The sequence below is a fragment of the Saccopteryx bilineata genome, chromosome 2 (genome assembly GCF_036850765.1).
Source record: "Saccopteryx bilineata isolate mSacBil1 chromosome 2, mSacBil1_pri_phased_curated, whole genome shotgun sequence".
NCBI classification, from domain to species: domain Eukaryota; kingdom Metazoa; phylum Chordata; class Mammalia; order Chiroptera; family Emballonuridae; genus Saccopteryx; species Saccopteryx bilineata.
In genome coordinates this window covers 150070368-150083885 of record NC_089491.1, presented here as the reverse complement: position 1 = coordinate 150083885, position 13518 = coordinate 150070368, and the positions used below count along the sequence as shown (strand labels likewise).

At 33.0% G+C, this 13518-nt stretch overlaps 1 protein-coding gene across 1 annotated transcript in view; it reads right to left on the bottom strand.

Annotated features, from left to right (window-relative positions):
* The window catches only part of ARID2 (AT-rich interaction domain 2), a 221729-nt gene that overhangs the window by 88060 nt on the left and 120151 nt on the right, over window positions 1-13518 (bottom strand). The window contains exons 6-11 of the mRNA XM_066258170.1: window positions 11387-11454; window positions 7081-7147; window positions 6744-6994; window positions 6317-6413; window positions 6016-6225; window positions 5012-5179 (exon numbers count right to left, since the gene is read on the bottom strand). Of these exons, the coding sequence (XP_066114267.1) occupies window positions 5012-5179; window positions 6016-6225; window positions 6317-6413; window positions 6744-6994; window positions 7081-7147; window positions 11387-11454 (861 nt within the window). The remainder of the gene's footprint in view (window positions 1-5011; window positions 5180-6015; window positions 6226-6316; window positions 6414-6743; window positions 6995-7080; window positions 7148-11386; window positions 11455-13518) is intronic.

Genomic DNA, 13518 nt, shown 5'->3' with positions numbered 1-13518 from the left:
GGGCCAGTTCACTGTCCCTCAGACTGTTGGAAGGCTGGACTATAAAAAAAACTATGAACAAAAATCCCTATGCACACTGCACATATCTTATTTTAAAGTAAAAAAAACAAAATGGGAACAAATACAATATTTAAAATAAAGAACAAGTAAATTTAAATCAACAAACTGACCAGTATTTCAATGGGAACTATGGGCCTGCTTTTGGCTAATGAGATGGTCAATGTGCTCTTCTCACTGACCACCAATGAAAGAGGTGCCCCTTCCGGAAGTGCAGCGGGGGCCGGATAAATGGCCTCAAGGGGCCGCATGCGGCCCGCGGGCTGTAGTTTGGGGATCCCTGAATTATACTATGAGTATGCCCTACTTAGATTAAAATCTACTGAACCAATTAACAATCAATTACAAAATAAAAAAAAATTATGCTGCTATAAGAAGCTCTACAAACTTAAGAATGATGCAGCCACAATTAAGACTACATATGAAAACATAATTATTATGATAATGGCTACAGAGAAGCACTTCCCTCAGGGTACCCTAAGACTTTCTAATGGTACAAAGGTACTTTAAAAGGAATCAATTTCCCGATATCCAACTTTTGTATATTCCTTCCTAAAACTGTACTGCCAGAGCACATCACATCCCCTTTAATAATTGCTCTTTTCTCATTTTGGAACAGAGTCTTAAATCTCACCCATCCTTAATAGCACTGCAGAATTATGGTTAAACGCATGACTCGGGAACCAGAGAGGCTGGCTCTAGAGTCCCATAACTCAGCACCAGCTGTGTAACTATGGGCAAGTTACTTAACCTCTCTGTCTTTAAAAGGAGGATTAGAGGAGTTTGTATGTGAGCCACCAAAACAATACCTGGCACAAACACTATAAATGTTAGTGGTTGTTGTTATTATTATGTAAAAACGCTGGAACATCAAAGGGAGAATTAGAAACACTGGTGTTCACAAAGCCTCCTTTTAGCCAACCTACTGTGGTAGGGCTTCCTGTCTCTCCCAGCATTTTATTTATTATAGTTAAGGGCAATGTTGGGCATTAGAAACTTGGTATTTTAGCCCTTTGGTGGGTTCTGAATTCAGCTATATTAGAGAGTGATGACAATTTTTGCATAATGTCCTTCCCTCCTCTATCCCTCATCTATTGTCAAAGAGTGCATTAGTTCTGAGGCAGAATCTTGTGTAAGTAAAGCACAGAAGAGTATTTTAAGGGAAAACTGAAGGTGGTAGCATCTTATTTCATTCAGATGACAATCTCATGGCAACTTTATCATAGAATTCTGAAGGAAGGTGGGAACATATATAAACATATTTTTCTTGGGTTGAAAAATAGTGGACTTTTTGCCTGACTAGGTGGTGTTGCAGTGGATAAAGCATCAACCCGGGATGCTGAGGACCCAGGTTCAAAATCCCAACATCACTGGCTTGACCTTGAGCTCACAGACATGACCCCATGGTCTCTGGTTTGAGTTCAAAGGTTGCTGGCTTGAAGTGACTTGAGTCAAGATCGCTGGCTTGAGCAAGGGGTCACTGGCTTAGCTGGAGCCCTCCCCCACCCCATCAAGGCACACATGAGAAGCAATCAATAAACAACTAAAAAGTGCCGCAACTATGAGTTGATGCTTCTCATCTCTCACTTTCTGTCTCTCTCTCTCTCGCTAAAAACCCCCACAAACCCCCCCTAGAAAAATAGTAGACATTTCCTAAATAACAGAAAGTAAGGCTAATTATTAAGCAAGTTACTTTTAAAAACAAATACTACTTTTATCAGGTGGGTTATGTGCCAGACATTTTTCAAAATCAAATGAGATAAATCTCCAAGTGCCAAACTAAGGTTTTACAAAAATGTATTTAAAGCACATAGTATTGGCCTTGAAATAGACAATATTTTAAGTTTCTTAACTCAGTGACCTTCAAAGGATAGTCTTCTGACCAGTAGCATCAGCATGGGAACTTATTAGAAATGAAAATTCTCAGGTCTACCCAAATCAGAAACTCAGGGTATGGAGTCTAAAAATCAGTGTGTAAGCCCACCAGGTGATTCTGATGCACACTAAAGTTGAGAACCACTCGGTTAAACAAGGTACAGCTAAGTAAAAGAGTAGCAAGTATAATTTGCAGTCTTGTTACTATCTTTTAGATATATTTTCAATAAACAAAAATAAATGTCTCTAGTGACTGGCAACAAATACTTTTTTGAATCAAGTATTGTTAGTTCTTTGATTTCAACAAAATCATAGGAGAACTAAAGTTGTCAGAAGATTCTAATATAATTTTAATAATTTTCAATAATTCTGAAGAAATTCAAAGAATTTTAAGTTCTGTCTTCATCTATTTATTGACATGAACCAGGTTTCCAACTCACAACTAAAAAAAAGTAAAATAAAAATAAATAATGAAATATCAATGCAATATACATAAAAACATTATTTGCAACTATTTAAACTATGACAATGCAATTTAAATGTCAATCTAAAAATGGATGAAAGATTACATAAATTTTCACAGTGATGAGAGGAAATGAACCAAAGTTTGAAGATGATCATTCTCAAAGAAAGCAGCATTAAACTAATTGTGGGGAGGGAGTGGAGAGCCAATCTATAAATGGAAACTAATAAAATAATTAAAAAGCTATCATTTATAATGAGCAATTAATAAAGTGCTCACCAGATCAAAAATGAATTCTTTTAGTTCTTAGAGATCTATTCCCACTTCTATAAATAAATGACTACATACATGAGCAAACCAAAAACTCAATATTTAATTTTGTCCATTTGTCAAATGAGGACTGAATCTTAGGTTGGGAGTGAGTTCATCTGCTAGGCCACAAGTTAATGACAAGCAAAAAATAGCAGCTTTCACCAAAAATACTATTGAATATCCTTCAATAGTCCATTGTAGTTCAGTGTATCACTGATAATTTATTATTTTCTTTCTTGGTTGGACAGTTTTTCTTTTCTTTCTCTCTCTCTCTCTCTGTTTCTTTCCTTCTTTATTTATTTTTATTAAGTCAGAGGCGGGGAGGCAGAGACAGAGTTCTGCATGCACCTTGACCAGGACCCACCCCACAGGCCCCATAGCAGGGGTTGCTCTGCCCTGCAGGCCACTGCTCTGTTGCTTGGCAACTGAGCTATTTTTAGCCCCTGAGGCAAGGCCCTCCAGCCATCCTCAGTATCAGGGCCAACTTTGCTCTAACCATTTGAACCATGGCTGTGGGAAGGAAAGAGAGATAGAAAGGGGGGAGTGGGTGGGTGGGGGGAGAAGCAGATGGTTACTTTTCCTGTGTGCCCTGGCCAGGAATTGAACCTGGGACCTCCATACTCCAAGATGATGCTATACCACTGAGCCAACCAACCAGGGGCTAGATAGTTTTTTTATAGCCCTCAATTAATTTAATCTTCAGTTTCTCTGAGGATAAACATATACTTCCACCACTCACTTAACTGGCAATATGAACTATTTCATTTCTTTTTTAAGGTTGAGAAACCTTTACTATTCTGACCATTGTTTCCCTAATATGCATTGGCTGTCTGACATCTACTGCCTGTGGGTGAAACGAAAGCTCATTGGATAGACTAGTCCAAAACTACCTATTTTTTTATGCCTTTATTATTTGTCCAGTCTGTCGGCTGAATATAATTAAGTTACATGTACACAGGATACAACTCTACCATATACCTCAGAAGAACATAATGGGAATCAATGAAATATATAATATATTACATACTTTGAGGAAAGAGAATATATAATTTTGTTGAGTTAAGAGAAGAGAGATTGAGACCACGAATAAATGAAAGGACAATAAGATAGCTGGAGAGATGACAGTCTGAACTAAAGCATAAGCTCTTCCAGGTATTTAGGAAGACTCAATAAGATTTGGTAATTAAATAAATGTGATAGATTAATGGTAATGCAATTTTTGTTTTAAGGGTAGTGTGGGAGGTTGAGAAAGATCTAAATGTATTTCTAGGCTGAAAGGAAGAAGCTGATTAAAAAAAAACAGGTTAATACATAGTAATGAGAAAATAGAAAAGACATATTCAGAGAACAGATTCAGAAGAAATGAACATCTCTGAGACAAGGGGAAGCTGAAAGAGAATGAAGTTTGGATGACAATAAGTTTGTAAGTGAAGGATTAAGAAGTTGAAGAAATTTATGCCATACAGCTTCCATATTACCTGCAAAGTGAGAGGTAAGATCAACTGAGAAAATGAGCATCCTCCAATAAAAACAAAATACAAGAAAAGAGAAATGTCTTGGGAACAGTGAGAGGTAAAAGAACAGGTGAGGTAAAAGATGGATTGTTTTTGATAGGATAAATGAAGGTGGAGAAAGCACTCTACAAAAAGGCTGAGCGTGCTAAAATATAAAAATAATGACTTGGCTAGAAGAAAGAAGTCTAAAGACCGAAGAGAATGCTGGTTATTAGGTCTGAATTCTAATTAAAGATATTGGAGTTAAACAGAATTGACCTAAGGACTCTAGGAAGAGTGCAAAGGGCCAATATACAAGTTTGTATACATGTCTGTATACATATGCACACGTGATCTGAGGCTCTGATTCTGTGGTATTTGGTCTATGGTTTAGAAGTATTAGAGGGTACTATACTTATGTATTCTGATGACCACCTGAGAAAATTATAACATAATATATATTTAACCTATTCCTGGTTTATCAATTTCCAATCACTAAAATTACAAATCAGAAGCCCACATGGGGCACTTCTTACTGTTCTCAAAATTATGAATCTAATCTCCCATAATCCTCAAAATCCTGTTTAACTTTATTTCTCTATTATACTATTCTTTCTCTGTGCTCACCTTGATCCTGCTGCTCCTGGAATGTATAATATCTAAAAATTAAACTACATAAATACTGAAGTTCTCCTTTAGCCTACTCTACTATAAAATTGCAGTTCCCCAAAGTGCATATTTAACTTTGTCCTTGGTATTAAATCTTACACACCAATAACCATACTGAAAAAGAATATGTAAAAACACTAACCTGGGGCAGATGCTACATGGATCTGGGTTTGAACTTGCTCTATAGCTTGTGTCCTAATTTCAGATAAAACTTGATGATTGGAACTTGGATGTTCGACGAGTTTTACTGCAGCTAGTGCATCAGGGCCAAACATCTGAATATCCATAGAAACCAGACACACTAACATGTCTAAAATAAATTAAAAACCAATAGTTATCAATCAATTAGGTAATAATACAATCATACTACTTAAAAACATATGCTTTATAGGAAACTACTTCTCAAATGCCAGTCTATGAATTATTGTACATCAGAATTATCTGTGGATCTTTAAAAAAGATTTTTAGGCTCAATCTCTGAAGACTGATTTAGCAGCTCTGGAGTGAAGGTTAGGTGTCTTTATTTTGAAAGAGCTTCCCAAGTGATGTTGATGCCAGATTCAGGAACTACTTATATGGAAAATGACATCTTAACATCTTAATTTCTCAATAACACTTTTCTTTCCAAATCTCTATTAACTCTGATTGAAGTATTTATATGAAAGAAAGAACTCATGTTAATCATGGAGTAAAATGTTAATATGACATATGTTAGTGAGTATATTTAAAACTCATAACCTAGTATGGAGGTGAGTTCACTGGATTTAAGGAAAGGAACAGAAGGAAGTTTGTTTCCCTCAGCCTTAGTTGCTTAAGAGTAGCAGCTGACCATCTGAAACAGAAAGACCTGCTCCCCAGAGTCAAATATAGCAGTTTTGTTGATTTCAAATTTCATATATAGTAATAGAAATAAAGAGAAGGAACAGGGATTACTAATGGTCACAAACAATCCTCGTCTGTTATTAAGACAGAAGTTTCTTGCTCATCTAAAACAGGCAAAAAGAATAATACAAATAATTGTGTCTGAAAGGCTAATAACTCCTCAAAAGAAACAGGAAACCCCAAATATCAATTGTGATATAACACCACATGACATATTTTCTCCTCAATAAAGAAACTTAAATATTTCTTTTGGCTTAGTCTTACCTATGCTTTTTTCTACTTTTGCAATTTTTGTGCAAGCTACATCTCCCATTTCTGTGAGCATATATAGCACCTCGAGTGTTGAGATCACAAGCAGCACATCAGGTAAAGTGAGATGACAAATGATCTCTCTATATGAGTCCTGATCAACATATTCACAAATCAAAACACCGTTATCTTCTGCTTTGCAAAGATTTCCCAAAATTTCCATGCCTAAAAAGCATACACACATAAAAAAATGTATTTATTTAACAGATGATAAAAATTTTGTGCACCTTAGATGATAAAAACTTGGTGCACTTACCTCTCATCTTTAAAAATCTATCCCTCGACATTAGACATTTTGTAACAGTATGAAACATCAGATGAGTTGTTTTGAAATCAACGGGGTCCAATAAAAGCTGGAAAAAGAAAGGACAGTATTGAGGTAGGCTTCTCCCAATGGAGTATATTTTACATTTAATAAAAATGAATGGAATAATGCTGCATAACTTTAAAAAATGTAATTATTGTGAGCATAGCCATCACTAAATTTGGAGCCTCATTTCAAGTATTTCCCCCCCCCCCCCACAAAAGTGTATGATACTTCTATAATATCATTTTAGGCAAAAACTCTATGTAAGCACTGAATACTCTATAAATATGGCAAATATAATGCCACATCCTAAAATTTCAAAGTAAATATTGTCACTAACTATAAAAACTATTTTAAGTTACTGTCACATGCTTACCTCAGCTGCAATATTTCCTAATGTGTCAAGGCCTAATTGCCTTAGAGAAATAAAATGACTATGTGCAGAAAGTAATAGGAAACGAAGACAGGTACGATTAGCTGCCAAGAGCTTAACATTGCCCTCCTCAAAAGAAAGATTTCGCAAAATCACTGCAATCTGAAGTACCCGTTGTCCTTCAATATCATTAATGCCCAGCTTTCGAGGTGGATGAAATAAAGATTCCCAACTCCATTCTCCTGATGTACCTTCTACAACAGAAAATATGTATTTTACTTATTAATATTTCAATTATTGGTATTCCAAAATTACTTAAATTTTTTTCTCATTGACTTACCATGAGACTTGTTTCTGTCAGAAATGAGGTCACGTACTTCATTATCATCAACAATGTCTTTCCAAAACTATAATGAGAAATTATGCTTAATTCTGACAATTTGAAACTATTCTATTACTTTAATAGTCAAACATATGATAAAAATATAACCTTTCTATTTTTTTAGTTTATATAGGTATCATTATTTTCTATGTATTTAACTCACTGACATAAATGCTTGATTTTCTAAAGTTAAGGAACCACGGGATCTTAACATGGGGTTCACAGATCCTTATTAGGTCTGTGAAAGAAATTAGGGCATATATAAGGTTGAATGGGGGGAAAAAGACATCTTTATGTTCATTAACCTCCAATTAAAATTTAACATTTACTTAGTATTTCTTCAACTCTGAATGTTAGACAATAAACTACAGTAATATTAGAAATACCTATGACATTGTCAATGATATGAATCAGATATTTTTAGATCCCTTTATAGCCATGAAAAATATCTAGAAATAGTACTTATGCTCATAAAAATTAACTGGTCATTAATCCCTTTAATAAATAACATATAACCACAGTATTTCCCAAACACAGCTATTAAGTAAATCTATACCTAGAAAAAAATCAAACAGCAAATGGTGAAGTTACGTATTTCTGAACGGGTAACTCAGATATTTAAGTTTCTTTCCAATATTCTGTATCTACGTACTGTTTTTGATCTATATGCAAGAGGAAATGAGTCTAAAGCTATGGTTTCATGTTCTCTTCCAGGATAAGAAACAAATGCCTTTATATTAATTTGTCTACACAAAATGGACTTTAACTTCAACATGTCAATGTCATTTAATTACATTATTTTTTTACTTCTGTAGTCATAAAAGAACACATGGGCTATTAGTTCACTTTTTATTTCTAAACCTTCTAGTATGTATGTTTCAAAATAACTATATTTTACTTTGGGAATTAGTTTACTTTGCAGTCCAAGTCACTAGTCTCAGAGAAAGTCTAGCACCAAAAGGACCCACTGCAAAAAACCAAACAGAACAAAAACACTCATGATAAAAAATATTTGGCAACATTAAAAGAAAAACTAGATATCTGAAGAAAAAAGACAATGTTCTATCACCCCCTAAAAAAGAAAAAAAAAGGGCCACAGGCAATTCAAATAGTAATTATATCAAGCATGAAATTTAAATCATTATGGATAAATAAAAGATAATTCATCAAGAAAATATAATAATCCTAAATATGTATATATGCAACTAATAACAGAGGTTGAAATACATGAAGCAAAAAATGACAAAACTGAAAGATGATATAAACATTCATAATTATAGTTGATAATTTCAACACTCATCTCTTAGAAAATCATAAAATAATTATATAGAAAAGCAATAATAATAGAAAAATCTTGAACAACACTGTCAATCACCTTGGTTTAATTGAGACCCATAAACACTATATCCAACAATAGTAGGACACACATTCTTTTCAAGTTGCACAAAACATTCACCAAGAAAGACCATATACTGAACCCTGAAACAAGTCTTGATAAATTTAAAAGGACTGAAGACATATAAAATGTTTGCTGACAACAATGGAATGTGATTAAAAATCAATAATGACAGTAATACTAATAAAAGCTATTTTAAAAATGAATAGTCAGAAGTTAAACAGAATATTTTTATATAACCCATGAATCAAAGACAAAATCACAAAGAAAATAAGATATCTTGAATTAAATGATAATAAAAATTCAACATAACAAAACGTGGGATACAGCTAAAACAGTTTGTAGTGAGAATGTATAGGTTTATATGCTGATATTAAAAAATAAAGATTAAAACCAATGATTTAAGATTCTATGTTAAGAGCAAAGTAATGCATTAAAAAGTAGTATATATCAAAGTGAGTAAATGGAGATGGAGTCATCTAGTGTCCCTGCATTATCTAATGAGTATACATTAGTAAATATACTAATTACTAAATTAGTAAGAATTACAATTATAATCTCTAGTGCAATCAATGAGAGAAGAGAGTAGTGTATAAATACCACACTAAGTGGGTGGAAAATGAAATAATAAAGTATATATACCAAACTAAGTGGGGAAAAAGAAACACAATACTAAGTCAAATCAATTTAAAAAAGGTAAATAAAAAGGAAAGAAAAAATTGAACAGGCAGGACATATCAAAACCAACTCAAAACATGGTAAATTTAAACACAATCACATCAAAATTACATTTAATGAAATGGAATAAATGCACTAATTTAAAAATAAAGTTTTCCACACAGGAAAATAAAGCCCATGTTACATAAAATATGAACCATATAAGTACTCACCAAATGCAAGCTGATATAGTTATACTGATATCAGACCAAAAAAAGTATACTTAAAGGTAAAGGAAAATACTTTTTAATATGTACAATGAACCAGACAGCTATAACAACTATAGTGAAATTCAGTTAGATATTATTAAGAAAAAGAAAATTAGAAAAATGACATGTGTTTGGAAATTTAAAAAAATCCCTTCAGACATTCCATGAATCAAAGAGGAAAGAAAAATGGAAATTAGAAGATATTTTAAACCGAGTTATAATAAAAACATGAAATATCAAAATGGAAAGAATAAAGTTAAATTTTATGGATTTAAATATATTAAAAAAATAAAAAACAAAAATCAATGATGTACCAGCTTAAAAAGTTAAAAATAATGCAGCAAATTAAACCTAAAGAATATAGTGTATAGAAAGAAATATAAAGAGCAGAAATTAATAAAAATGTGCAACAGGGGTGATTATCTAATCATCCTTAATTTGTGTCTTGATTTCATGTGGTTCATGATTATAATCAGGCCCTACTGCCCTTTGTGTCTGCATATGTAAATACGTAAAAAACCATTTTGTGCATCTTACACTTAATTACCAGTATTCTGTAGTTAAGAAAATGATCTGCCTAGCTACAACCAACAGAATAAAATACAATTCCACATTATCATGTGAGAAATCTGAAGATCTAATAACCTCAACAAAAAAAAAAAAAAAAAAGAGAGAGAGAGAGAGATAAAAGGAATTGTCTCTTACCTGAGTTTTAGTTAAAAAACAATCCCCTAACATGTTCACCACTAGTCTGCTCTGCAACCCCCATGGGTTTCATTTTACTTTCAGCATTTTCAGAAAAACTCCAATAAAGAAATTATTATAAAGTCAGACTGATCAGTATTTTAAGTTTTTGGTAAATGCAACACAAAACTGGAGAAATAAAATCTCCATATAATCTGTAAAAAAATCCCAAATAAATGTGTCTGTTGGAACTTATAAACCAACATTATAAAATACAAAGGAATAATTTCTGAGTCAAAGTGAGCACAGTAGAATCAGAATTGTAAGAGGCATAGATATTAGAATTACCAGGGGTGTGTATGTGTATGTCTAAATATATATATACTAATTTATAATTTATATATTTACATATATGGTTATATATTATAATTTAAATATATTAGTAAGTTTTATCTTTTTATGATACTTTAAATATATATATTTTAAAAATTATTAAAAGCATAAAAGGAGACTGAAAAGGGCAAGTTTGAGAAACTACAAAGTGAGCCTGGTTAGGTGGTGGTGCAGTGGATAGAGCATAGGTCTGGGACACTGAGGACCCAGGTTCAAAACCCCAAGGTTGCCAAGCTTGAGTGTGGTCCCATTAGCTTGAGTGCGTGGTCACCGGCTTGAAGCCCAAGGTCACTGGTTTGAGCCCAATGTTGCTGGCTTGAGCAAGGGGTCACTGGCTCTTCTGGAGTCCCCAGTTAAGGCACACATGAGAAAGCAATCAATGACCAACTAAGGTGCAGCAACTATGAGTTGATGATGCTTTTCATCTCTCTCCCTGCCTATCTGTCTCTCTTGTGCTTAAAAAAACAAACAAACAAAACCACAAAGTGAAGTTCTAGAAAATAAAAGTCATTAAGATAAAATCTAACAAATGAGTCAAGTGGAATATTAGACATAGCTAAAGAGTGATTAAATGAACTGAAAAACAACCCTAAGGAAATTACTCAGATTTATTGCTTTTGTTAGCAATTTATCATTTTCAGAAATCAATGTATAATAAAATAAGAACTTTACTTCTGTTTATTAGCTATTCTAAAAGGTTTCTATACAAGTTAGTCACAACTTTTAAACAAGTATCTATATGTATTATTATAAAGATTAAAGTATAGGTGGCATCATATATAAAATGAGCAACCTATCAGTCATCCTTGGCCCTTGGTTACATAAATTCAATGATTCAATATTTTTAAAAATTTATTCAAATTACCTTAACAAAATCTCTATCAGTCTTCTCCTTCCATTCCTCTCCAAATACAGTAGAAAAGGATCCTAAAGCTAAAAGAATAGTATATTCAATAACATAAAATCACTCCTTTCAGTTAATTCCTTATTTAGGTAGTTATAGAAAAACAGTAAAAATACATTTTTAGATATTTTGTTCATTAAAACTGTTTCAGAGTGAATAATAAAAAGTCATAATAAACTCTTTTGAAATAGTTTTTTAGCTATTTATGGAAACAAATACTGGATGAAAATAAAAAATGAAACACTTAAAATTATTGTCACTTTTATTAAACTTGTTCAAACACAAAATGTATAAACATTCCACATTTTCAAAGAAGTGGAACCAATATTATCTCTCAGTTAAAATTCCATGCCCTAAAAAATAAACCAAAACCTTTCAAAAGCTTAAATCAAATACGTATATCCACACTCCCCAAACTCAAATTATTTTCAAAATGTAAAACCAATGTTTTAAGCATGGGGTCTTCATAAAGTTTCTGTACTCTGGAATTCTAAACTTCTGATGTCCTTAAACAGTATTTTTGATTGCCATACTGAATAATTTAGTCTTTTAGATAAATAAAAATGTTTAAAGAATGCAAGAAAATAAACTGGGTCTAAAAAATATCATGCTTCAGTGTACAGGTTACTTCTATCATATATACATGTATAATCCTTATTCAATGATAAAACTTCAAAAAAAATTATTCTAGTTTGAGAATATTTCTTTATAAAAATGTCATCTTAAGATTTCTAAAAATGTGGCCCTGGCCGGTTGGCTCAGCGGTAGAGCGTCAGCCTGGCGTGCGGGGGACCCAGCATCGATTCCCGGCCAGGGCACATAGGAGAAGCGCCCATTTGCTTTCTCCACCTCCCCCCTCCTTCCTCTCTGTCTCTCTCTTCCCCTCCCGCAGCCAAGGCTCCATTGGAGCAAAGATGGCCCGGGCGCTGGGGATGACTCCTTGGCCTCTGTCCCAGGCGCTAGAGTGGCTCTGGTCGCTGCAGAGCGACGCCCCAGAGGGGCAGAGCATCGCCCCCTGGTGGGCAGAGCGTCGCCCCTGGTGGGCGTGCCGGGTGGATCCCCGTCGGGCGCATGCGGGAGTCTGTCTGTCTCTCCCCGTTTCCAGCTTCAGAAAAATACAAAAAAAAAAAAAAAAAAAAAAAAAAAATTGAAATTGAAAAAAAAAATTGAAAAAATTGAAGATTTCTAAAAATGTGAAACAATTTAAAACTCTATTTTATAATAAAGTTGAAAGATGTCTTTAAAATATCAAAGTAACTAATAAAAAAATAACATTGAATGCAACCTGCAATTGAAAAAAATTTAAATATTAAATAAAATATCAAAATTAAATACGTAGTAGAAACCAAGGAACATAAAATTGAGATGGAAATCTAACAAATTTAGATATTCAAAGTTATAGTCCAAACTGAGAAGTACTAATGATCTTTGTTCCTTCCCCATGTAACAAATAGTTCAGGCAGAGTAAGAAAATAATTCTCACTTTGTTTAAACTAATTTCAAAATTGCCTTTATATAAAAGTACATGTCAAATTTTAAGGAATTCTACTTAGATGTTCCCTAATAAATTTATGTTTGAAAATACAATACTTGACACAAATCAAATCGCAGAATAAATTAATTTGCAAAAATTTTGTTATTTACAGATAAAAAAGTCAAGAACCTATAAAATATTATAAGACATTTTCAGGCTGCGTCTACTGTGCTATATATGTATTTCCTATATGACAAAATAAAATCAGTATATGTGAATACCTTATCCTTCAATATCAATAGTATATATTTCTGGAAAAAGATGTTACAATAGTATTGGGGTAGGAGGGCTGAGAAGAAAAAAAAAAGTATCAATAGCATTCAGCTAACATGAATATTTTAAAAAGAAATACTATGAACAAGAAAAGACTTGAAAACACATTTTCTAAATCTCTATTAAACCATTACACTATAATTAAGAGAACTGGGCAATTTGGTATAAAGAAAACCTAGATTTAGTAGGAGAATTTCCAGAAAATAAAAATTTGATTTATAAACACCTATCCCTAGATAACCCTACAAATAAAGAGGATATGAAATATTTTGATAAATCTTCTTTT